Below are 26406 nucleotides of genomic sequence, written 5' to 3'. Positions count from 1 at the left end.
GCAACATGCATTCCATAAGCAACATTTGTATCCCGATAAACATGATCTTGTGTGTGTGTGTCTGTGTAGACATAGGATATCATTCAGATGTTTATTTTATAACAATTTGACTATTTAATTCTGCTGGGTAAACAGTTCGTGGACTGGGTGTGTGCTCCAAAACCGCAATCATACTAAAGAGATCGAAAACAGCGTGCGGTCGGTGAGGACGCAAGCGCGCGAGTGAGCGCGCGCGCGCGCGCCACCATACGCAAGAGGAGTGACGGAGCACAGGAAAAAGGGGGGAACGATGAAGGGAGACGATAAGTGTGCGGGGAACTTGCTAACTAAAGCCGGAAAGTACATCCGGTCATGCGCGTATATTTTAATGGGTGTATATTTAAGAGTGCGCGCAGCGCGTCGACTATCGGCTATCGAACGTCGACAGGAAGTGAGCGACTGGTTTGGGGAGCATTGTGTTGTACGGGTACAGGTATGGGGTACAAGACAGGAGAGGAGAACAAGGTCTGAAGCAGGGACGGACGTGGAGTGAGGGAGCAGGCAAAGGAGAAGAAGGGGGAGCTGCCCATAAGCTGGAAACGTCGTCACCATCGTAGGCTCTCTCCCTCATGCGCACAGGGCGAATGAATACGCACGCACGAAATGGAAAGCAAGAGAGTGAGGGGAGGGCGGGGGGAAAGAGGGTAGCGTGAGTTGGTGGAAGATGGAACGGAGAGACGCGCGCAATTGAGGAACGAATCGTGCGAGATTGAAGATGCGAGGGCTCGGGCCCGGGCCTGGGCCCGGGGGGACGCTTACCTACGCATACATGCATACACAATTTGTATTTTGCATAAACGCACTCCGCACCGATCATCCGTCCCATCCCATCACTTGCGTTCGTTCGCTTGCTCGCTCGCTCGCTCGCTCCTACGTTCGATCGTGTCAACCGGAGAGGACAAAATCTTACCGCCACTGGTTACGGTTACTGGATGAATTGAAACGTTTCTGGAAGAGAATCTTCCAAGCAAACGTTATTTAATGTTCTAGAACAGGGGCCTCCAAACTTTTCAGCTCGCGTGCCGCATTGCTTCAAAAATAACTATGTTGAGGGCCATTTGACGCTACCTTTAAATGATGAGTGCACGTTTAAATCTCGTTTTTATAAATACCAACGATACTTGTACAGTTTCGTGTCACTAAAGCTTGATTTTTATCTAAGAAAAGTAAAAAATACATTTTAATTTTAAAAATTCATAATAACATAATATTTATATTAACACTGGCAAAGTCATCGTGGGCCGCATTATAAGCTCTTGAGGGGCGCATGCGGCCCGCGGGTCGTAGTTTGGAGACCCCTGTTCTAGAACAAACAATCATAGTAATGCATCAACTTAAATCATTGGTTGCGTAGCTTTGCTTAACACAGCTAAATGTGTCCAACTGGAGTCAGATACTATTGGTAGAATGTTTAGGAGATAAAGACTCAAAATGTTTTTATCTTTGCATTTTGTACCGTTAATTTAACTGTATCATCAATACTCCTTTTTAGTATACACTTACGTTATTTTGTGATTTTAATGACATAAGATACTGCTTTCAGATGCAAACTGACTTGAAATCATCTGAAAATCATTTATAGTTTAATAATTAACCATAAGGTATGCTTAAGTCACCTGATGTGACTGATTGGTGTACATATGGTTGAATAGTCCATCAAACGTATGGAAAGCTCTGTCTATAGCTGTAACGGGTATGATGTGCGACATAACTAAAAGATATAATAGACACTTTCCCAAACTCGATCGAAACGATCAAGCAAGGCCTTTGAAAGAGAACAGGTCGATGCGTCTCGAGTAAATTGACAGAAAGCCATAGGAAAATGTTTACAGTTATATTGAACATTGTTTATGTTTTGTGAGAGACGTTGCTATGGAGTGAATCAGAGTTTTGTTCAGCATTTTGCACTCATTTTCTATTACTGATTAGAGCAATTAGAATGTTACATGGCTGATACAATCCAAGGATCTCATTTATCCTTCGTCGCCGGGTTATAAGCAAAGGAAGGTATGCGTATTCTACCTGTGTGTGCCGATTCGATGTTTCAATTTACTCTCAGTGGTTAATGGAAAGTTAATAGGGCTTCTCATATCCAGTTGGAACATGTACGGTATTGTGTTGGGTAAATTTGATTCAGCTTCATGAATCTGAAAGAATCTGAATATCGGTTGCAAAGATCCATGAATCTCGAAAGACTTATGAATCCCTAAGGATTCTGGACACTTTGTGATGTTATGTCGTAATCTGTTAAATGAATGGATGTACTATATGGCAAAGATATGAGTTTATCACTCACTCCATATTACATTGATTTATTCATTTATTTACTTGGTCAAATTCGGATTATCGAACCACGTATTTACGTGTTTTTTTAAAAGCTTCTTATTTTTGTCTCAATCCATAAGTTAATTATTATTAGATATCATACATTTTCATGTTGTACAAAGCAAGCTGATATTTTCAACAATACAAAGTATTTATATTTTTAATCAAATTCCACTGTTTTTGACCAAACACTGTTTCATGAATTTGGTATCATGAATGCCATGAATTTGGTTGTCAAAAGTGCGGAATATCGAGGTGCGGATTACGAGGAGCGTGAACTGTGGTACCTTCAAACTCTGCACAATTTATGCAAAATCAACCCTTTGACGAACCCTACACCACAACCCACAGGACAATCGTGGGAATCATTTACAAAGTCAATCCGCCAAACCCCAATCTACACTTGGCAAGCTGATTGCTACACTTGGTCGACCAATTGCTTCTGGTTTCATCGACATGTATGCACCATTGCAAAGCTTTCATTGCCAACACTTATCAATCGACACGACACAGCTCCACACCCTGGATGGAGGCAAAAGAAAAAGAGAATCCATACACATCGGAATATGGTGCTTTCGAAATTTTTGTCGCTTGCTTTCTTTTCGTTTTCGAGGTTGTTGTTGTGTTCCTTGCCTCCGTTTTCTTACTAGCTGTTTCCGTCTATTGCTCTGCCGTGCCCCATGCTAGAGTTCGCATTTCCGTTCGCGCGCGTCCCACTCGTCGTCGGCTTGTGGTCTGCCCCGGAAAAAGGGGTTTCTTTTTCATGCCCATATTTTCCCGTTCCACCACTAACCGGTGTACTAGTATGGGTCGTCGTGTTGGCCAACAGCGTATAATCAAAGCCCTCTCCCCAGCAGGGCTCCTTTGGGGTGTTTGGGTGGAGGAATGAATGCGCGTAGGCGGTTGAATGGAGCAGAGACCGGAGCGTAGGCAAGCGATCCGGCTGCGTGGGACGCACTGGCGTAAGCTGATGGGTGCGTATGTGTCGCCTGCTTTGTCGCGACGAGCGTGTAGGTGTGCGTTGGGGTGTCCGGAGTCAAAAGCAGCAGCAACAACAGCGTGCGTGCGCACAATCGCACCATCCGAAGCATGGAAACGTGGCAAAAAAATAAATAAATAAATCAACCGGAAGGCCCCAGAACCAGAAATCGAGACCGCGGTGTGGTAATGCGATGAGTATCCCCATCATCCCCCTTCCATCATGACTTGTCCCAACCATCTTTGCATACACACACACACACACACACACACAAACACGCACATAGCACGCAGCAGCACACACATACACATACACATACACACATGCAACTGTTCCCATTTACAACGTTCGCAGTGCTTGCTCTGTTGCCTATGCTGTTGGTTGATCGTGTCGTTCGGTAGTATGCTCGATTCATTCATGATTACGTCGACGCAACTACGCAAACCGAGTGCGCGACCTGTCTTGCCGCGCTTTTCGCCATAGCTTCCCCTACCAAACCGTGGCACACCACCCCTGGTACTGCTTGCTGCCGTTTCGCCGGATAAGGTTAGGCGACATTTGTTTCTCGTGAGGCAAAAGAAGAAAGCTAAGCAAAAAAAAACAACAAAAAAAGTACACACAAACGGCACCCAAACGCCTATTCAAACGTATTTATCAGAGTAGGCCGTAGGCCCAAGTGACATCGTGCAAGATTAAATAAACGAATGTTTCAAACGGCAAACCAGCCACAGTGGGATAGAACGAGAGAGAGAAAGAGCGAGAGAGAGAGAGAGCGAGAAAGAGAATACAGCGAGAGAATGGCAGAAATCAGCACAAGGGCGGTCGAAGACGTCTTTTCTACGCGAACAAAGTGTTACTAGGCCCCCCCCTTTGCTAGCAACGAATGTGTACGGCACGCAAGGGAAAAATGGAGGAGTAGGAGGGGGATGGAGAGAGAGAGAGAGAGAGAGAGAGAGAGAGAGAGAGAGAGAGAGAGAGACAGGAGTGGATAGTGGCGGTGTGCTTCATTGAAATTTACATCTTCTCAATTGAAACGGATGACAGTGTGTGGTGGACGAATGGTGGCTGCTGGGAGAGGTATGGAGCGCGTATGGTCAGAAACGCGAGATGAATGGGGGAGACACGAGCACACGCGCGCACACGCCTGTGTATGTGTGCAAGTTTTAGTGTGTACGTGTGTATGTACATGTGTGAGCATGTGTGTGCGTTAGTGTGGGTTGTGGTCGTTTGTTTGAACGACTTACGTACACCTCTCAGGTCTGAACGCGTATGAGCTGAATGTTGCCGATCCACCTCGCGTTCTCCACGTATCCCGCCCCGTTCGCCGCCCCTTCTTCCGCTGGCCTAATACTACTGCAGCCCATTATGAATGTTTACCGGACGCTGTTTACCAGGCAGCGCGTGAAAAGTGAATGAAGTTTCGGCCCGTCCGATGTTTCTCGAAATCCGAAACAGGATGTGGTAGGATGTTGTTGTAGGAGTTCAATGAAATATTTAACACGTTGCACAGGTTGAAATCGAGTGTGCCCAATTGGTTAACATGCCGAGGGCGCGGGTCAGCAAACCTAACAGCGGGTCCTACTAGGTGATCCCGGCGATGGCTACTGTGAATGCCTAACCTCGTACGATCGTGATTTTCTTCTTGCATTCTGATGTGGAAGTATTTCAATAGAAAAGATAAAAATATGCACTTCAAACATCACTCACACCGCCACAAGTGCCCGGCTAGCTCAGTCGGTAGAGCATGAGACTCTTAATCTCAGGGTCGTGGGTTCGAGCCCCACGTTGGGCGACGAATGATGAAGACATCTTTTTCTAATCTTCTTGAGATTTTAAACAAAAATTATAGAATTTGGTAATGCACTTAAATTAAGCGAATGTGTGTTAATAAATTCATTGTACTTGTTGTTTCATTTGGATATCTTCATTGATTTTGTCGTTTTAATTAAAGGTGGGTATATCTGATTCAGATTCATGAATCTGAATCATTGAAATGATTCAATGAATCTGAATGTCGGTTGGCTAGATTCATGAATTTCAAAAGATCCATAGAGCTTTTTTTGTTAGTCATTTTTCTATTTGGCGTAACAACCTAGGCATGCCAGCCTATACAGGCTTTCGAGGCTTCTTGGCAAGTACTACCACGGCAAGTTTGCTATGTTACGCGGAAGCGATTCATGCGAGGCTTGAACCCACGACCGACATGTTGTTAAGTAGTGCGAATCAATCACTGGGGGGATCGCCCAAATTCAATATTTTGAAAATCATACATCTCTAAAGATGCTAAAATTTCCCTGGAGATTTATGAATTTTAAAGTATTCATGAATCTTTGAAGGTTCATGAATCTTTCAAGATTCATGAATACTTGAAGATTCACAAATCTTTGGAGATTAGAATTTGAGAGTAGAATCACACATCGCTGAAGATTCATGTTAATGATTCATTCATGTCATCGCTCATGATTCATGAAACTGAACTGTAGTTTCAATGTTTCATTCATTTCTTCCGTGCAGTAAATCGATCGCACATACGATAACGATCATCGTGGCTCCTGTGGGCATGCAAACATCGTTCTGTTAGTCCCATATTTCATCGCACTCCTTTTGGAACATTTCAAGCCGAATTCGTCTGCACCGTTCGAATTGCTTTTTCCGGTCTTGCGCTTCTTTCGTCTTCGAATGGGGAAATGCGCCTCACTTCCACTAACCATCCGCACCCGCGGCCACATTTTCCACTTCCACAGACACCAACCAAGTTTTCCATGCATCGATATTTATAAATAACTCGTGTTGTGTATCTAAAAAAAACGCGTCCCAATGGCAAATGTTACGCCTTCCACCCAAACATCTCATACGGAGTGGATCAACCAAACAAGCACCATTTAATAGCAGTATACAACAAGCTCACATATTTGTTCCTCTGTAATTATTCTACTACCTACTCCTTTTCACTCGTAATAGTGTTACTCATTTAAATCGATTCCGATGTATGAATGTATTATACTTCTTACTGTGAAAGAAACTAAAAATATCATCATAATATCTCGAGCGATGTGTTTAGCTTATGTGTTTACGATAAAACCTATCATCATATCATATCTCTACCATAAAACTGATCGTCGTCATGCCTGAAGTAACTTTTAAGTCTATGGTATGGTTTACTACAAAAACGATAGCTTATATTAATTAAAAAAATTAGCATCATAGCTACAAATTACAACAGCCTTAAAAGGAAAAAAAAGGGGTTGCACGGAAGCGGTATTTCCGATTGGTTTTAAAATTAGATTTAGAAACATTTGGAGCTAGATCAGTTTGATTGGTGCTGGAAAAATGATCGTGCTGGTGGTGTAAATAATAGGACAAATCGATGTCGTGTTTATCGTACCCATTGCCGCACTGGCTGTGGTTCAGCCAGCTATGCCAAAATGTGTGCCCATTGCACCGGCCCTTTCATCGATGGCAGGTCCGTAGGTGTTATAGTAAAAATGTCTGTTTTCCGAACGCTAAAAATATCACCGATTCATTGATGGAAACGAAAATTCGCCCAAACCGACGACGCGACGGGCTAAGGCAGGTAAGACGATGGCGGGCGACATAGAGGGCGATTAACAGACGCTGCGGCTATGGTCGCGTGTGGGCCGGTGGTGAATGTTATTGAACGGAATAAAGAAAACACCTCCACTTCCGAGTGCGGTGAGTGTAGAATGCCGGGAAAGGACGCTCCGAACCATCCGGTACAAATGGATAAACGAACGAACGAACGGACGGACGGACGGGCGAACCATGCCGGCTCGTGGGCGACAGGAAATAAGAACTGCCGGATGAAGACGGCCCGGAACGTGGAGTACCGTGCGGGTCGGCAAAACGGATGCATGACAAGCCAAAGCCCACACGCACGAGCAGAGGAAACGAAACAGCCGGCAAATGCCGCCTCTGGACGAACGAGGCGCGCGATGTTTTATTATTAGTATCCAACGCGTTGTGCGAAGGCCCGAGCAACGCCGAACCGCCGCTGTCTTGGAGAATCCACCTACGTAAGTGTTCGGGTTCGCATACTTATGGACGGGTTCGTAAAACCACACAGACACACAGACACAGATGGCACGGTTACAGTCAAAACCAACATTACCATCCAGGAGGAGGCCAGCGTGGCCACGGCCCGATGCGCACGCGCACCGTTCGCCCACCAGGGTGGGGAGTATTTCCTGCCCGCACCTACTACACCCAGCGGGCGTGAAATCTAAGGGCAGCTTAAGTGGCTGCTTGACGGATGCGAACAGTCCCACACAGTCCCGGCGGAGGCATGGCGGGGGCGCTGGACGAGGCGGGTATTATTCGTTCGATTCGGCCAACGAAGCCGATTCGGTGCGAGGAGTGTGGGACTGAGCGACATGTTGACGCTTGCCGATCGTCTTCAGAGGCCGGGACGACCGGATTTGGTTTGGAACAGGACAGGACAGTAGCACCCAGCCCCCTCCCGGGATGCCCCCTCTCACTGCTAGATGACAGTTTATACTTGTGTTATGAGCTCAAGTGGGAAGATCTTTGATCGGTTAGCAAAGTCGTTACAGAAAACGATATTCATTGATGACCTCATGGGCTCATGGGTCTTATAAAGTGCGATGCGCTCAAGTTTACACCCTATCCGCTACGTTATGATAAGATTTAAATAAAATGTTTATCTGCTAAGTCATCCCTATTTCGCGCATATAGCAACATCCTTTTTTTGGTCAAAGAATTTGCTCATATTCGATCAAGAACCACTTTCTGGGAGTCGTAATTATGGCTCATATGGTCCAACTGACAGTAGCGATAAAGAAGGTGCGCTTGTAAGTGAAGAGAGCAATAGGACATGTGACGATCATCTCATGGACGTATCATACGATTGGGATCAAATTGCTATGAATGACTATTTCTAATCTATAACTTAAATTCTATTTATTCTCAAACTATGTCTAACTTGAAGAAAAAAAAAGAAATGAATTGAAAGAAAATTAGCACAACACATGGCAGGACGCATTACGCGTTAACATTTTATTACAGTGAAGTTTACTTGTTTTTTACTTGTTGTAACGTAATGTAAAACCCCCAAAACAAGCAAACCAAACACACCACTCCTGGCGCAACAAACGTTCGCGAGAATTCCGTATTAGTCACGAGCCGGTATCAAAATATTGATTTTTGTTCTAGAAATTTTAAATATTTACGTAATATGGCAAAAATTTGGAGTGAACTTAAAATAAAAACATAAAAATGCACGCCCATGGTTGATAGACGTGACCGTGGACGAGTTTAGTTAAAGTTAATATACCGGTACTGCTCAGATGGCGTTACGTTTTACGCATTAATTTTGTCCATCAGAAGACTCATGCATTATTGGCTACACATTCGAGCTTAATTAAGATAAAAGTGATATATTTTAAAGTTCATATTAGTTCATACTAAGCAAACTGTGATTAATTAAGTAGTGAATATATTCCAATGAATACATTATTTATTCAATAGCATACGTGTCGTTCCGTCTAAAGTGGAAGTTATTTTCTATTATTGCAAGTAGATGTTTGTTATTTATGTAATGCAAAGCAAATACATTTTGAACCTGAAAATTTAGAAAATATGATGCATTTTTTAAAGCGATTGGATGGATTAGGAGTGGAATCTCATTTCTTTCTTTTTGATGTCATTAAACGCTTTGTTTTGTTTATTTTCTTGTTCAATTATCTACTTCGTTTCACAATTACTCTGGATAAAATTTAAAATATCTTTTTTAAAACAAGAAAAATACGTAAAAACGTGTTTTTGCATATAATAAAATATGCACAAGTTAAAAGAGTCAAGACTGATCCGAAATGGCTATATACAGTGAACCCTCTCTTATTTGAGAGGCGATGGGACTGTCGAATAAGAGGGGTTTTCAAATTACAGAGGTGGAAAGTGAATGAAAGGTCCATACAAGACAAGAAAGAGACAGAACATTTAGTATGCAGCCTTAACTGTTGCTATAGGAAACTGCGAACAGAATCGCCAATTTGAGCATACATCTTTCAATAACCATGGCAACACCATACACAAATAAGAGGGATACAGATTTCAGAGGTTTTCCAAATTAGAGGAACAAAAATGTACTGGAAATCAAGGGACTGTGAAAAATGTTCAAATAAGAGAGGTTTCTCAAATTGGAGAGGTGTCAAATAAGAGAGGGTTCACTGTATATTATAATTGTCCATTCCATAATCATTATTCCAAAGATGCTTAATTTTATCAATGAAAGAAACAATCCTACCAATGCGCGTTAGCCTCGATGCTCAAGCTTTCTCCTAGCGTGACAACCATCAATTTAAAACTATTATAAAGCCCTTTTGAATTATTAACATTTTCTTACCTAAGAATTCACTCCAATGCGCTCCGATCCTCAGTATGACGTGGTATTTTTTGGAAGATTTATATTACGCAGTCCAATGCCAACACATTCGATGATAGCACTGCCATTTCCTTCTATGATGTTAAATTTGGCCTAAAAGTAGTTGAAAACAAGATTAAACCTTTCGCCAAACCTTGGCTTCGGCATCCAATTTTGCCACCAACCTTTGTCATCAGCTCCGTCACATAGATTGCCGTTTTGGTATGCATGGTCAACGGTTCCGTCCGGATGCGGCTCGTCCCGTCAGCCAATGCCATCAAAATGATCATCATATCTTGCACGTGTCGATCTATACAGGCACCAACGGAGATGGCGCTTTGGATCTCGTGAGCTGCTTCCTCCCCGCTCTGGAAACCTTTCTTCCTGGCTTCTCCAAGTGCCGAACCGCCAAGAATGGCTCCAGTGCTCGTTTCACAGCCAATACTGCAAGAATGAAAGAATGTTTAGCAACATTGTTGGCAGATGTTAGCGGTACCTTTGCTTTTGAACTTACATGATACCGGAGCAATTGCCTTCCGGTGCCATGTCCATACTTTCTTTGTAGACTTCTATATCTGCCCTACTGTTGGCAATTTGGTTGAGGATCGATTTAGCACCGCTAGACATTTCGTGTGCAATCTAAAATGTTGGTAATGCTTCAGTTTGTTACACTTTAGCTAATTAAAAACGAGAATTAGAATTACCTTCAACGGAAGCACACCGGCGACATAGCTCCATCCAAAGAACCTGGTAACAGAGCCCACATCAACCATAGTGACGGGCCTTAATGATTGTACTGGTCTTACTTCTATCACACATTGTCCACCGCCTTTCGGAAAATAGCCCCGCCGAATCAAGTCGAAATCGAAGCTGGCACCGAATCGTTCCATATTGGGCCGAAATATTTCCGTCAAGAAATCCACCTGCGGAGCAAGATCCGTGTTTGTACCTCCACGCAAATCTAGCGTGACTGGACCGGAGCTGAAGATAGCAACGGGTAGTGTAGCTTGAAGGAGCAAGGTAATGCTTCTGAAATGTTCCAAAATCAAACCAAAAAAGTTTGCATTTAGATCTTCCTCTACCCTACGAGAAGCTTACCCTGCAGTTTGAATGTGACCGACAAATCGCCCGTGCTCAATATGTCCAGGGTAAAACTCAATCTCGGTCGATCCGAGACACGCTTTGTATAACCTGCCTTGACAAATATCTCGCATCAGCTCTACCCCAGCTAGATGTTGCGCTGCCAGTCCCGGTTTCTTGCGCCCTTGGCGGATGTTACGGATGCGTACCGGCGTCTTGGTAAGCACGCTAAAGCACAATGCCATCCGTAGGATCTGTCCTCCCTGTAGAGTAATGGAGTGCACAGGCAAATTTAGCGAACATCTAAAACAGAAACAAGGAAACTTACTCCTTCCAAGACACTGCCATCTATTTCAAATAGATGGGTATCCGCCATTCTGTCCAATGGTTTCAGCTAAATTCTAGGTGCTAAAATTGCTTCGCTGCACAGAGCACTTGATAACCTGTCACAACAATAACAAAGATATTTGTTGCAGCTGCACACATTGAAGATCGGACCATCGTCAAGACATTTCTTGGAACAGATTATTTTGCAAATAAAAAATTACGTAGCTTATATATCCGACTTCGTAAAGTTTAAAAATGTACAGACATTTTCATGAAATAAAATGAAAACATATTAAAAGCCCTCTACCGCATAGTTAAGCTGCGGTCGCAGTCTTCGATTGGACTGCAGTCGTGGATAGAAGGAATGTGCCATCAATTGACAGTTGAGATCGAAGAATAGAAACACTTTATTTACTCCGAAAATCGAAAAAACCTATTTGCACATTTACTCTGATAATAGCATATCTCACTGTAATTACAGATAATAATCCCAAACAAATCTAAAAAAAATATTCAAATCTGTACAACGAAACAACTGTTGTCGTTTTATTTTGCTACTTGGGTATTCACACCCCACCTACTGTGTTGCCCAACCTGATGCATTGCAGATCTGTCACGCTAGGCTGCTGTCAAAATCGGTCGGCAACAAATTCGCCATTTTCGTCAGGCTGTGCTTCACTCGTCGAGGTTGCATTTTCGTTCGTGCGCGCCAGTAGTCAAATTCTGTTGGGCTTGCCGGCGGGAAATCTCTCAAGTGCGTAACATTAGATTCTGATTATTGAATTGTGTTTAATTTTGGTACACGTAACAAAACGTACCCTCAGCTGCGTGAATTAATTATGCTGCTTGCTTTCTAAATTTAGTTGCTTGTCCCCCTCCCTATATCGTGTATCCTTCTGTGCATAGTGCGTCAGTGTTAATTTTTTTATCAAATGTGTGTCCTTGAAAGAACATTCTTGCGGATATATGGCACGCACCTTGAGGCCGCCTCCCATCTTGTTCTAAGTTCTGTTGCGCGTCGTGTTCGATTTGTTAGACACGTTTGAATCCTTTCGCTTGGAACTGTTTGGCCCCGAGCATCGTGTACGAAGTGTTAATGCAAATTCAACAATGCACAACTGATCTGAAAATATGTCCTTTTGTTAAACAACCCAGACAGGGCCGTGACCCCTTACGTTACGGTGCCGTTTTTCGAATGCAAGACACGCTGCGTTAAAGTAAAATTCTTTTCTGTCCTTATTTTTATTTCCTTTCCAATGCTATCGTATTGCCGGCCTGCCACCCGTGTAACGATGACAACGATGCTTCGCCGGTGGTCCAATCCATACGCCTGGTGATTACGATAAATTGTCATTACATCATCTTGCGGGGAATCACCGGCCAAACATTAGGCAGAAAGAAGAAGCAACAGCACATAAAACATCGCCATGGCTAACAAAGTGGAAGAAATTCGAGGATCGATCGAGTCGTCGCTGAAGGACGAATCGAAACCGTGGACACAATTCTTCAAGCTTGCAGAGGAGAAAACGAACGTGCCGCGGCTATACATATTTCTGGGTGAGTAGAAACCATAATTAAGTCGATTCGCAAGAAAATGCTCGGTGTCCGTGGCCCGGCTAAACATGCCGGGGGAACCCCGTTTCAAACTACCACTTGAACAACGGGACGAGATGGATGGCGTCGCCCTTCCCGAATGACGTACTTGAGAGGTGGTGGAACAGCATTCTCTGAAGATATTTTTAGGACACGAGCCAGCACACCGCTCGTGAACAAGCTAACCGGAAAACAAAAGTGCTTAGCTTGGCATTTTTCCGGGGATATAATGAAGAAGCGTGGCAAAGCGATCTGTTTTCCACCATGCAAATGATTGCAGCATTAGTGTGCTCTTTAGTGTAATAGAAATAGAAATAGAAAAAATCAATCCAGAAGTTCATATAAAACGGGTACAGACAGTAGCTACTTCTATATCTCTACCTCTTTGCTGTGTCGTGCTTGAAGCTGCATTGTGTTAAGCAGTACCTGTTTGACATGATAATCATTACTGTAGTCACACATGGGCTGGGACAACACCGAACACTGCTATACGTACGGCGAGGGTGCATGCATCCGGATTGTGTTACACAACCGATGAAAATTGCCCAGTAACGCTCACATGCATCCAAACGCTGCTGCCATCATCACGACCCTCCCCATGCCCACATACGATGGACAATCAGCGGTATATATTCTATAAAAAAACGCCCCTCTCGTGCAAATCATATTAATGATTTTTGTCGCGTCGATCACAAAATGCGCACAAGTATGGTAGAAGGTGTTGTTGATGCTGTGGGACGAAAAATATTGATATTTTCCACAAGTAGATGTTGTTTCTACCTTAAAGGCGTTAACGTTGTTTTTCAAGTTGAGCGATTAACAAATTTTCCACGGCTGTGAAGAAACGATTCCATTTGTAGTGTCGATTGAATTTGTAGTATCGAGCAATTCGAAATTGAAGGGTCATTTCCGTTTTTAGACCAAACAGGACAAAGGTATAGTTTACCCTTTAGTTTAGACCCTTTAATAATGTTGCTTTTATTTTAAACCATAGAGTGGGGATTTTGGGACGTGTTAAAAGTTTACCTTCTCTTATCCAGTCTTCTTATCTCGATCTTTACATCCTGATATCAGCCCTATTTACAGTAGAGAATCTTTCCACCATGTGCTTTGTTGCACTCCGGATTCAAATGTATTTGTCACTGCAACTTTTTGCATTATCTTATCTTCTGAACAGTGATAAGATTATTCTTCTAGAATTTCGAGCGCCAAGTTATCTCTTCGTTCTTATCTCATCGTTGTTCTTATCAAAGTAGCAGCGTAGCGTACCGACAAAAATGTATTTGGACTTGCAAAAGAAATAACTTTGCTCAATCAGCAAATGCTGTCATCGGTTTCACGGGTAGAAATAGCGATGTTTTTGTCTCTTTTAGTAGTCATTTGAATGAATCACTTGACTGAAATATGTGATCATCAACAATCCTGCAAGTACTATAATTGGTATAATGATTGAAGCACAACTGATTGAGTTTGGCTTTGTTTTGTCTTTAATTATTATGTGTTGTTGTTTTGTCTAAGACTTTATTTTCTACACCCTTGTAAACGTAGTACAAACATACAACACTTGTATTAACGCTTTATTGTTTAGCTGAAATTGTATTCGGTGCTTTATCACCTCGGCTCAATAACGAACATATGAATGCGCAACTAAAGAGTATGCATGATAATTTAGATGCAAACAAAAGCTGTTCGGGTGTACCTGCATGCAACGATCTCAACGGGGTATTCGATTTTTACATTCAGTCGTCGAAATTGGCAGGCAACAATTTGATACATTTTTAAATACGTCTGTAGGCGACTTGCTGTCTACCGTCGCGTCAGGTACCGTCGTAACGGAGGAGGAAGGCACCTTTAAATCGATCGGTTCCCCTATAAAGCTTAGAATGGCGTAGTTTAGTTGTAAGAAATTGCGCTCGATGTCGATATTTTTTGCGTAATAGTTTGATTAAGTACATTAATTTGCTACCAATTTTACTATACTGCACACTTGCAGTGCTTTTTTGCATTGATGAGTGATCACAAAACGTCAAAAGAATAAAGACAATTTGAAAGTTATTAGTAATTTTACAATAACTACTGTGTTTTATCAAAATATAAATATAACAATATTCAATTACGAAACATCATTCAATGACCCAAAGAAATAAATGTTATAAATATGTTATAAATAAATAAAATTACTGTTAACAGTGGGTTACCTTCACCGATTTACCTACTGTTTTCATTATGGAGGGGTTTTGTCCGTGTAGCAAATTAAGACTTCAAGGCTTGACCCTGCAGCGATGTGTGATTCGCATCCATGCTGAATCGCGTGTAATCATTTTAGGAATTGATTTTTCCGTTTCAGTATGTACGGAATTGTTACAAGGTGGGTGCGAGTCTCGTGTTAGGCCTCAATGGAACTAACCACAGTTGTCGCTCCTTGTTCACCCAGTGCGCGCACTCCATGTTTGCCTGTAGATTCCACATGGCGTTTTAATGGAGCACGGCTGTTGTGACGTGTAGCGAGCCACCAGCAGCACACTGCATAAAACAACATTTGATAACGAGATAGTAAGCGTTCCCTTCGTGCCACGAGACGGAACTCGCGGGCGCCAGCCGAAGTTGATATGCGTGGCGGCGACCATGGTGACAACGACGATGACGAAGACGAAGAATACCTGCCTTGCCAAATCATCAATCGATCGTTGCGTTGCCGGTGGTGTAGTCGCCACGAAGCCGGGAAAGCTGAACCAACTCTTTTCAGTGGTTTGCAAGCTTCTTATTTTTCGCCGTACACGTCAAAGTGTCTCACGCTTACTTTCGGGCCGCGCTGTAGCAACGAATCGACCATTGCTTTGCTCTTGACAACAGCGGATCCGCGAGTTTGAGTAAAACAGATGCATTTGATTTACGTACAGCAGTTTAGAGTAGAACTTTGAACTCGTATCACCGCTACGGCGGCACACACACACTGTGTGGTAGTATTAATGCATCCATCACCATTAGCCAGCCTAACAATGCTTCGCGCAACTTACAAACAATGCACCGAAGCTTGATAATAGCTCACGTGAAACAAAGTTCCCTAAGCTATACTTCTGAGAGTATTAGTGTGGAAGATAATCTTCTCATCGAAAAACGGCACCTAATAGAACTCTCACAAAACGCGTGTTCATTATGCAAGTAAGAAACGTGTTTCGTTTTTAAGGGAGTAGTCTATCTTGAGAACATGTGCTGTAAATGTGATTTGGTTTATTTCTTCAACACTTCACGTTTTATCCTTCTTTTTGTTCAATAACAAACGGAAAAATCACATCAATTTTATATGATACTGGGTGATATGTTTGACATTTTTGCGTTTTAAATTTACAACTATTTACCGATAGCGAGCGGTATGATAACCTGAGCAAAAGTTGGTTTTTGTTATCAAGGGTTAATACGGTAAATTTTTGTGTATTAGTTTTAACTTGTTGATAAGCTTGCGGTTCATATCTACCAAATAAATATGTTAACACATGAATCATGAATGATTACACTCTGATACATGGAATTCAAATATTGTGCTCCGCTACCCTCAAAGCGGGGGCCAATCCAAACTCCCTTAGCTTTGTCTGCGTGTGTAAATGTGTAAAGGGCAACAAACGCGGCAAAGGAAACGTTCTCAGCCAGTCTCCTCAGTGGACTGATATTGTGGACCGGTTTAAGCTTTGTCCATAGCATCCGTCACAATTACCATCGAACAAGCTCTAGCATTTTGTGCTTAGTCAAGCAGCAAAGGTCTTTCTGCACGAAGCAAGCAGGGCAAATCGACACTCAAAAACAATCGCGAGGCTGCTTCGCCGTGTGTGTAAACGGTTTCTTGTAGGTCCGTGCAGGTCTTACTGAGCTTCAGGTTCAGTTCTGTATGAAGTACGCAAAAAATCGCCCGTGTGCAGCAAACGTGTAGTTCATCAAAACCCAATCCACTGCAGGCACGAATTGATTTGTGATTTGCTATAGAAAATGTTAAAGTGATAGTGATATTAAAGATGCGATCGTATTAAAAAGCATTTCAGCATTATTTTATTAGCTGTGTACAGTTGAATTGCAACAACTGATGCTGTTTAAGGGATAAAAGCATCACTTTTACTTTTACTAGTGGAATTTAAGCGAAAGCTGCATGTGAACCGAAGGATGAAATTCGGTCCAGTTTCTTTGGAATACCTTTTCCTTTTCACACACACACACACACACACACACACACACACACACACACACACACACACACACACACACACACACACACGTTACGTGTACACGAATAACCTGCACTTCATGATGAAGTTTAAACGTGAAGGAAAAACTTACGTGGTAGCCTATTATTGCCACGTAATACATTTGGCCCCAAAAACGTTGATTAAAAAATGCTACCCGTGTAAAGCTACCAAACAGAAGAGGGCAAAGATTAATTATTTCATATTAAGCGTGTGTTGAGCTTTGCTTGTGCAATTAAAAGTGAAATGTGTCCATGCAGCAGTAGAGAAGCAGCGCATATTCATCTCATCCAATGTGTTTTCTATCGCGCTAGGCTTATCGCGTGAAATATTAAATTGAGAGAGCAATCACGCTGGCAATAGTTCGCCGATAGAGCACACAATCAGCTGTGAGATTAGTGGGCTGAACCCCAACATACTATATGCATTCAGTTGCATTGCTGCAATTCACCTTTGATGTTTGATGTGTGAGGAGGTTGAACGAATGCTCGTGGTGCTGGTGATAGGGAAAGGCTTCCATTGCTTTCAAGTTCAAGTTTACGGGGACCATGCGCAAGTGTTAGAAAGTAAGGAACGATTGTGTGTTTGATAGCGACTGTAAGCATGCAATCTTGAACATAGACTCTGTAGTAGCTGTGAAGTGAAACCGTTGCAAAATTTGCACACCGTCGTCTTGCAAGGGAAAATGGTTCACAAAATTTTCGAGCAAGAGATGCATATTTTTTCTGCGATCGTTCAACGGTGATTTATGATGGAGGCTATATTTAGAAATCATGGGTTTTAAGCAGTACATATCGCTTAAATATAACGCCACAGTGCAGTTGTCGTGGCCAATAAAACGTATTGAAACAAGTGAAAATCGGACGGCTGCATTCTTCCATCGCTAGCCATCGTCGTGTTAATGCAATTAAAATGCGCGTATATCTTACCTTTTCACTTTGTAAATGCGCATTAAAACAAGCTAAGATTTAGTGCAACTTATTTATGCAACTTACATGTTTACATTTTGTATAACGGCTCTCAACGGCAAATCTTTCCTGTAGCTTTTCATAGTTTTGTAGTGAAAATAGTCTTGTCTATTGGTGTAAAACAGAGGAAAACTCACTCACCGACCTACAAAGCCACTGTGTTGGAACAATGTAAAATCACTCAGGTGTAAACAATAAACTCGTAATGCCTGGATCGAATGAAAAGCGAAATTTGATCTCAAGTCGAAGCTGTAATGCTTCCTTTCCCTATTCGTCCATGCGTTTGGGTATGAAAATGTCTCACGATTATCGTATAATTTTTATAGTGAAAGTTTTTGTTTAGCTAGTAATGTGGCTTCATGATTAAATTTTCATGATAATTACCTTTAGCTTGTGTTATTTTTTTTCTTCTTCAATCTATTAATTAGGTTACTTAATTTTATCATTTCGATGATCGCTATTCGATTATGTGTATCCCGCTATCTGAATGCTACCTTTGAAAACCGACCTTATAATATAACCATTCCGTTTATAGACGGTTTCAATTTCTTTTAGTCGCCGGTCTTTTTTTTCGTTTTATTTTCCTACGTATAATAATGTACTCTTTAGGCGGATTTTTGTCCTATGGCCATAGGTCACTGTATTATTAGAATGGCGGCTATGTCGTGTCTGGGTGCCTTACTAACCATTTTTCTCTCGCAATGGTTACGTACTGGTTTCATTTTTCTAATGGCTTAACAACACCTGCCGTAGGAATCTCATCGCGTATCAAAGATCGTGGACGGTCGCTACCCGTTATGAAGTAAGGAAAGAGGAACTGGCCAACTGGCTTTAATGATCAGAAAATGCTTGTCTTTTGACACATAGACCGACTCGACGCATATCATTCTGTTTTACACTACTAGCACACACTGCTGACGATCGTATACTATGAGACAAATGACAAGCGTTATTCCTTTCTTTGACCGGTCTTTTTGGCCGGCGTCGTTTGTTGCCAAGCGTAATTTAGAAATGCAGCAAAACACGAAGCAACTGTACAAAAAGCAACAACAAATATTTAAAGTTAAGGCGGCACACATTCGACATGAAGCATTGTCGAAAAGAACAGTCTGATGTACTTAGCCTAGCTAATATATATATTGTGTGCGAGTTGAATCGTATCGTGCGCATGTCGTGGGAAAGTCGTCGAAAATCACGGCTTTGGGCCAGTAACAAAAGCAGCATTTAAAAGTAGCTTCTAGGGTTGATCGAGCGAAAAAGTATTTAGTGATCGGGAGTGATCTAGACAATCGTAGCGGCAGAGAGCGAACACGTCTAAGAAGCAATGTGATGTTTTATTTAATTCGGAATTTAGGTAATTTATAAACCAGGCAGGATAAGTGCAGTGTTATTGTTCAGCACAATTCGAGCAATTACAGCGTGTAGTTTGTAAACGTTGATCTCATTAACGCGAAGAGTTTTAATTAAAAGAAGTGAAAATGCCACGCCAAGATGGAGCAGAGGCAGGAGCGCCGAAGGATAATTCAGGCTACATTGCGCTAGGTAATGAACATCTTATCAATACTTTTTTTTCACCTATATTAACTGCCATCGAACAATTGAAGCCACATGATCGAGATCAAACGTGGGTTGTCGCGACGGACGTATATTATTTCTTCACTCATCTCTCAACGCTGACCGTCCATTGCGAGTCTGAGTTTGCAGACAGCATTCAATCAGCTACTAGCGTGCCTTTATTATGTGCCGCTAGGTCCCTAGGATATACTATTAATAGACATCTGGTTAGCTTCACACGAGACCGGTCAGATGGAGTGAAGAAGATCGAGCCGGTCACGCTGAGTCCCGTTTATCCTAGCTAGTTGTTGGTAGTATTGCTGTTCAATCTGATTCTGCTGTACACACTACTACGGTTATTGCAAAGAAATTAGATGCATTGCGGTAATGCACTGCATGTACTGCATGTTTAGCAATAATGTGAGTATTGGCTATAAAATATTTGGCAAAATTGCCGCGAACGCACACAGATTTGCACGACCATTACAAATGTCATCGTAAGACAAGAATAGCGTGCTAATACGGTTGACGTAACAATTATGAAGCCATACAACACTTACTCAAGCTTAGTCGGACGCGCTTGATTGAAACTAAAGACTATTTGATTTCATTTCCTGAGCAAAGAAACTGATCTTATGTTATGCGAAATATGATCTTTCCCTACGTGTAAGGCTTATTTTGCTTTAAGAGCAGTTGAATGTTGACTGAATAACGTGCAGTAATTGTGTAATAGAGCATAGATAAGCGATGGGACATGTGCTGGACATTTAAAATTGGGAGTTAGTGCAACACTATATATGAGATTCATCCATTAATAACTAAATTACTAAAAGTTTTTATATTTTGTCTAAGCCTTATTGTTCGGCCTATTTTAAATAACAATTTATCAAATTAGCAGACGATTTAATATAAAAAATGTGTTTTTCTTTTAAGGTGGCGTGGCCGTCGTTATTCTGTACCTTGCCTTCGGCTATGGAGCTCAGATCCTCTGCAACGTGATTGGAGTGGCGTATCCCGCTTACATCTCGATGAAAGCCATCGAAACCCGCACGAAAGAGGATGACACTAAATGGTTAACGTACTGGGTAACGTTTGGCGTGCTGTCGGTGTTCGAGCACTTCTCCTTCTTCCTGGTTCAGATCATCCCGTTCTACTGGTTGCTGAAGGTATAGTTGGAAAATAAAACCCATCTATATTAGGTTATAAAAATTTCAACTCACATTCTCAATTTCTCTATCTATAGTGCTTATTCCACATATGGTGTATGGTACCGATGGAAAACAATGGTTCCACGATCATGTACCACAAGGTTATTCAGCCATACTTCAAGAAATACGAAAAAGGTGTGTGAAATACGAAAAAGGTTAAGTGCTTTTGCAATGTGCAATAAGAGCATTTGAATAATGTGCATATTTTTCCTATTATTATATTTTAGTTGCGGACAGCTTCATTAGCGACACCACGGATAAGCTGAAGCAGACGGCTGGAGAAATGATCTCGAAAGTCAAATCAACCTAACTCGCACATCCTGCTGCTGCACTTCTCCCAACACTCACAACACACATACACATAGCTATAAAGGACCCTCCCGACCTCTAAACCCTTTCGATGACGGACGATCGAAGTTTGCGACATTAGAAAAACAACTGTTAGCAAATGGACGTAGCAGAGGGAATGAGCAAGACGAAAAATTATATAAGTCATTCGCCATCGTGAATAAGTATACCCGTTGTAGTTTCATTTGTGTCTCCTCGAGAACGAAAATTGTGCTGCTGTTTACTGATGGCCGCTATGTCACCGTACCTCCGCAAACGCTTGAGTGCGAGCATGCTTGTGCATTATTTTTAAAATTGTATTTGCCTTTTTATGTTCAACTATTGTCTCACTCCAAACGTCGAAGTCGTTGACCCTTTGCAGGCTTATTGTGACGACTTTGTTTGAATGGTGAAGTCGTTGCGAGTAAAAAGAATAGCGAAATATAGTAACTCTAAGATAGTAGCGGCACAAATAACACAAATTGAGAAAACAAAAAACAAATAACAAAATTATATCATCGACCAACAATGAGTGTATGCATTTTTGAAGAGAAGTTTTATTGAAGAAGCTATCTAACTATGCACTGCTTAAATGAAACGCATCTGCGGTGGATCTGATAAGTGTATCTGAGACGTACATTGAATGGCGATCTCTCACTGTCGTGCAGCTAACCTGGCTAAGGACTGGGCTACAATGTTGCATATATGGCACCAAGACTCACAAGAATCAAGAAGACGTACTTGGGCTTGGGTCTGTTGAGGAAGCAAGATGTCGTCTGCTGTGCATGCCGGGATAACGGATTGGCAGACGATACTCCAGCATTAGGCCAAGACCGCAAAGCGGTTGTAGTGCCGAATAAAGTACAGTGGAGCGCCGTTTATCCGGGTTTCTCGGGACTTGGCTTCGCCCGGATAAGCGAATAACACGGATAATGAGTCAAATCATATATTTTATCACGAATTCTTGGTTAGTTTTTGGAATTTTTTCTTATTTTTTGATAAAATAACCCAGTTTTTATTAACTTCATGTTTTTCGAAAGAAAATTTTTAAAATTTGCCATGAATTATAGTGATTTTTTTGTTATGACAATGTGCTCTTATAACCGCTTTTTCAAATATCCTCATAACCCAATGTCACTTTTGTATTGAACTGTCATTTCTCAACAGCACGGATAAACGGAAAGCCGGATAAAAGGTACCCGGATAAACGGCGCTCCACTGTAATTAACTGTTCTTGAATTCGTTCTTTTGACCGTCGCCCATCTCAGAAATATCGTACGTGTTACGAATCTGAATTTAATTCTTGTTATCTCACAATATGATCAAACATAATTCACTAATCCGAAAATTTAAAGTGCAGTGTAGTACAGGCGGTCCCCGAGATACACGGTACCTCTTATACGCGGATTCGGAGATACGCGGTTTTCAAAATTTGACAGTTCTTTGAGCAAATTGTACTGATTTGACACATCCATTGTGAAATACCAAATAATTTCCGTATTGATCAAATGTAAAATACCATTTAAAAAGGTTTAAAACTGTTCAATTCATTAGAAACATATCAAATAATTAATTTGGTGGCTAAAACCACCCCCTGCTTGCAAAATTGCACGAAAATTAGTGATATTTTGGCTGGAAATCACGAGATTCGACTTACGCGGAAATTCGAGATACGCGGTATTTTGCGGCCGTTTTCGGTCCCCAATAACCGTGTATCTCGGGGACCGCCTGTATACCAAAATCGATCGATCGATCGAAGTAAATATATGATCTTTGTAAGGACTTTTGAGGTGGCATTCGTTAACCCAGGTAGAGATTTACCCAGAGAGATTCGGGCTTTTGTTCTCCGTTTCGATTTAATCTTCGCGTCGGGACAAAACAATGATAATGACATATTTTGTGAAAAGCAAAACGGCTTGCAGAACGGGCCAAAATTATTTTCTTTTAGTAACTGTTTGCCATTTCATTATGGGTTTGTGCATTTTCTAAAAATCGTGGGACTGTTTTAATTGGACTGTGAGTAATTGTTCAGTAGCCGGATGTGCTATTGTTTAATACTTATGTATCATTTGTTTTCTTTGCAAATTTACGTCGAATTAAACGTGAATCTTTTTTTCGACTAATTGGAAGGGAATATCCATTCCACGCTTTATTATACAGTAAAATCTATGAAAAGACCAATTGCGGTTTCTTTAACTGTTGCTTGTTGTACTATCGACATTATCCGAATTTTTTACCGCATTGATCTGTGCAAGCTTCTCAGCCATTTGTCTATTTCGCCAGGCGGTCATATAGGTCCGCGGATGGACTGGAAGCAAGCCGGCAATACCTGTGCAAAAGAGAACGTATTATGTCCAAAACGGCTACGGAGTGTATATGAGGTTGGTTACCTAATAACTCCGCCACCGGCTTCGATATATGGGCTCCGCTACCAATCCAATGACGGATGCGTTCATAGTTAAACGATACCAGCTGTTCATTGTGCTCGTTTGGAATTGGATCATACGTTCCCACTTGTTCAATGACTGGTTGGTATTGATCTTTGCGGCGCTGTAAGTAAAAATTGTTATCAATTGCCGTTTCGTGTACACAGCCGAACGATACCAAAACATACCTCCATTACTACAATGTGGAAAAAGGGTCGATTTGTACATCCTTGACGCACAAAGCGAATTGTTTTTGCTGACCGTGCCCAAAATCTTCCCGTACCACTCGCAGCAGCAAGCGACATTTTAAATTGCTGTAAAATTTCCGCTTTTCTACAATATGCCTGTGCTGTTTTGCAATCAATCGCGTGCCGCTAATGAAAACAACTCAGCGGGATGTCATGCGCTGAACGATGTCAACCGTGCGTACGGAATCAACGAATACAGTGAATCGCGTGGATGACATTTTATGCAAATTTACATTTAACCTTATCAAAGCAAACGGTGTTTTTCTGTAAGAAATCGATGCTTCATAGGAAAGTGCTAGTCGGACAAGGATAATTCTATAGATCTGGTTTGTTCTGGAATTTCGAGTGAAGTGCTATCTCAGAAAATCACGATGGATTCGCGAGCCATTGAAGAACGTGTTTCGAAGAAACCGAATGGGGACGGCAAAAGGAGCACTAGAGGCATAAAAACGCAAGAAAAATACATTATAGAAATAAAGAATGCCGACCTCCGACAAAGAGTAGCCACGAAGCAATCATTGGTGGACTGTTGGCGAAACAAAAACTAAAATTATGTTGGATATGTTTAACGATGAACTACAAAAGCGGATTAGTTAACCATTTTGCAATTTCGTAGAATGGAATAGCGGTACAGCGAGCAGGGCCAAATTAAATAAAGAGTGAATAAAAACCTGAATCATCTTACACACTACCGCGAACGTCTCGTTACCGTTCTTGTTTTTTAAGTGTTGGTGGCCATATTCATAAATTCGATGTACAATACATATAAAAATACGATTAACTAAAAAAACTCTGCCATATCGGTATTTCGGTTAACACAAATGGGGTGTTGACGAAGGTAATGAAAATGGAAAGCATATGAAAACATCTCATCAAAATTCTTTGGTTTTTACGGCTTTATTATCCTATTTACACTAAATACCTTTAATTCACTGTGCATTCTTCTTTGCAGCAATCTAACCTCGTGCTCATGTTAATGCGCTGAACAGAAAAAGAACAGTGCCAAACGCTTTCTGATCGTTGAAATCAACCAAGATAGCTTTGATTTTCGGTAGCACATCAAATAGTATTTTAGTTTTACCTTTCGTGTTCTTGGAGGTGGTTACAAAATGGACATTTTATTAGATAAATTTCTCAATGAAACCCGCTATTCGTATCGAACGGTATATTACCCCACGGATTTAATGCTGTATTTTGAAAAGCATCATATATTTGAAATAATTTTTGTAAGTATTTTTTAAGTCAATTATCTTGAAATAAAACAAAGGAAAAACAGATACATTTTTAAAGCTCCCCATATTACAGGATTTGATGATAATGTTACAAAAAGATCGCCCGCTCAATACTGAACAATACATTGCAGAACATATTGTAGAAATTTCGAAAAAGTACAATCAAATTAATACGTTTCTTAGCCTTGAGGATAACGAAAGTAACGCGTGATTTGAATAACATGCTTCCATACACATCTTTATTTAACAAACACATGTTTTTTTCGCAGAAACCGAACGTTTGCTTCAAACATTCCAACGCAGCGATCAATACTATCCCGTTATCGAATTACAAGATTCGTTAACAACCACGTTTCTTGAAGCGCTTAATGATAAACTACGATATTTAAAGCTTCAAGATAAACATATAATAATGTTGGGTGATCGAAAAACACTAACCTTGGCAAAAAAGCACTTCCACTTCCACGAAACGCTGTACGTCAAAAATGAAAAATCGCTTCAAAAGACATATTCATTTGTGACAGAGCGCATTAAATTACTCCAAATTGATCCACATCATTCTGCTATCACATACGGCCAACGTATTGTGTTGCTTGGGCGTCCTGGTTGTGGTAAACATCGGGTTGGAAAATGGTTGGCAGAAAAGTTGAACATTTGTTTAGGTAGGGTTTGATTGTACTGCAAAATTCGCCATTTTTAATCTATCGTTGTTATAGTTTCTGCTGCTGATTTGGTAGCACAACATGAGCGTAATTATGACTGCTTCGGAAAGGCTCTCGATTGCGGATCACTGGAAAACGTACACACGTCCGAATTAATAACGTCCATTGTGCAACATCGACTCTTGCAACCAGACTGCATTCAAAGTGGATGGATTTTACTTGATTTCCCAAACACTGCTGACGACGTCACTAACATGTTCCAGACGATGGCAGTTCCAAAAATGTATGTACAAAAAGGTTTTAGCTTAAACGGAAAGAGTAAAAATGATTTCATATTTATTTTGATCATGGATTATGATTGGCAGAGTGTTAGTGATTGACGCCGATGAATCAGTATGTCGGCGTAGAAAATTCTCCCGCAGAAAATGTGGCCAGGTGAAGGCTGATTGTTGGCAAAGAATGATGTTCGAAACAGAGGTAAGCAACTTTCCATTTCGCGGACGCACATGCGTCTCGAATTTTATACTAAATTCAGATTTCTTTGCATATTTTTAGTTACATTTTTTCAATATTTCTCATCCCCGAACACTTGTTGCGCTGCAGAAGCAACAGAGTTGCGCCGTGATTCATATCGACGGAAACCGATCGTATTCAAACATTCAGAAGCTCATTATGGATAAGTTAATGATAAAGAAATCTTTGTGAGGAGGCTTTTTTCGTTTGTAAGCGCTTGTACCTTGTTTTCTGTTGCTAATGAAGCGATATTAAATATAAAATATTTTATGTTGCGTTAAGTACGGCCAAAG

General features: G+C 41.4%; 4 protein-coding genes, 1 long non-coding RNA gene and 1 other non-coding gene across 24 annotated transcripts in view; 3 read left to right on the top strand and 3 right to left on the bottom strand.

The window, feature by feature from the left end:
- Positions 1-11490, bottom strand: part of LOC1278400 (RNA 3'-terminal phosphate cyclase) — a 33205-nt gene extending 21715 nt beyond the window's left edge. For 2 of the 5 annotated variants that reach the window (XM_061648075.1, XM_061648074.1), the window contains exons 1-6: positions 11152-11483; positions 10842-11086; positions 10448-10772; positions 10258-10382; positions 9929-10187; positions 9726-9857 (exon numbers count right to left, since the gene is read on the bottom strand). In XM_061648075.1, coding sequence (XP_061504059.1) covers positions 9756-9857; positions 9929-10187; positions 10258-10382; positions 10448-10772; positions 10842-11086; positions 11152-11199 — 1104 coding nt within the window. In that variant the 5' untranslated portion in view covers positions 11200-11483 and the 3' untranslated portion in view covers positions 9726-9755. Of the gene's footprint in view, positions 1-8794; positions 8943-9552; positions 9858-9928; positions 10188-10257; positions 10383-10447; positions 10773-10841; positions 11087-11151 lie in introns of those variants that run through there. The other 3 variants (XM_061648072.1, XM_061648073.1, XM_317988.4) reach the window with 3 other exon arrangements.
- Trnak-cuu (transfer RNA lysine (anticodon CUU)) lies at positions 5063-5135 on the top strand. The gene has a single exon. It is a non-coding gene; the product is annotated as a tRNA-Lys (tRNA).
- Positions 11491-11745: 255 nt separating the features above from the next.
- On the top strand, positions 11746-21220 carry LOC1278407 (receptor expression-enhancing protein 5). Of its 15 annotated transcripts, none has more exons than XM_317989.5 (5): positions 11746-11904; positions 12542-12707; positions 20431-20663; positions 20741-20840; positions 20933-21220. In XM_317989.5, the coding sequence occupies exons 2-5, from the start codon at positions 12578-12580 to the stop codon at positions 21013-21015; spliced, it is 546 nt and encodes a 181-aa protein (XP_317989.3). In that variant the 5' UTR covers positions 11746-11904; positions 12542-12577; the 3' UTR covers positions 21016-21220. The 15 variants fall into 15 exon arrangements, with proteins under 15 accessions (XP_317989.3, XP_061504073.1, XP_061504060.1 ...); XM_061648089.1 differs by having other exon boundaries at positions 20741-20860; positions 20933-21110; XM_061648076.1 differs by having other exon boundaries at positions 11755-11904; positions 12546-12707.
- On the bottom strand, positions 12377-13261 carry LOC133391787 (uncharacterized). Its single transcript, XR_009765252.1, has 2 exons — positions 13125-13261; positions 12377-13035 (listed from the first exon to the last, which is right to left on the bottom strand). It is a non-coding gene; the product is annotated as an uncharacterized LOC133391787 (long non-coding RNA).
- A 1547-nt stretch (positions 21221-22767) lies between the features above and the next one.
- On the bottom strand, positions 22768-23849 carry LOC1278408 (small ribosomal subunit protein bS16m). The gene is made up of 3 exons (XM_317991.4): positions 23647-23849; positions 23423-23582; positions 22768-23361 (listed from the first exon to the last, which is right to left on the bottom strand). Exons 1-3 carry the CDS (start codon positions 23761-23763, stop codon positions 23225-23227), a joined length of 414 nt encoding a protein of 137 aa, XP_317991.3. The 5' UTR covers positions 23764-23849; the 3' UTR covers positions 22768-23224.
- Positions 23850-23907: 58 nt separating this feature from the next.
- On the top strand, positions 23908-26394 carry LOC133395110 (uncharacterized). Its single transcript, XM_061663809.1, has 6 exons — positions 23908-24932; positions 25012-25138; positions 25208-25600; positions 25655-25883; positions 25966-26077; positions 26156-26394. Exons 1-6 carry the CDS (start codon positions 24816-24818, stop codon positions 26303-26305), a joined length of 1128 nt encoding a protein of 375 aa, XP_061519793.1. The 5' UTR covers positions 23908-24815; the 3' UTR covers positions 26306-26394.
- The last annotated feature ends 12 nt before the right edge of the window (positions 26395-26406 follow it).

This window comes from Anopheles gambiae, chromosome 2, assembly GCF_943734735.2.
Source record: "Anopheles gambiae chromosome 2, idAnoGambNW_F1_1, whole genome shotgun sequence".
NCBI lineage: Eukaryota > Metazoa > Arthropoda > Insecta > Diptera > Culicidae > Anopheles > Anopheles gambiae.
This window is presented reverse-complemented; position numbering and strand designations above follow the sequence as displayed.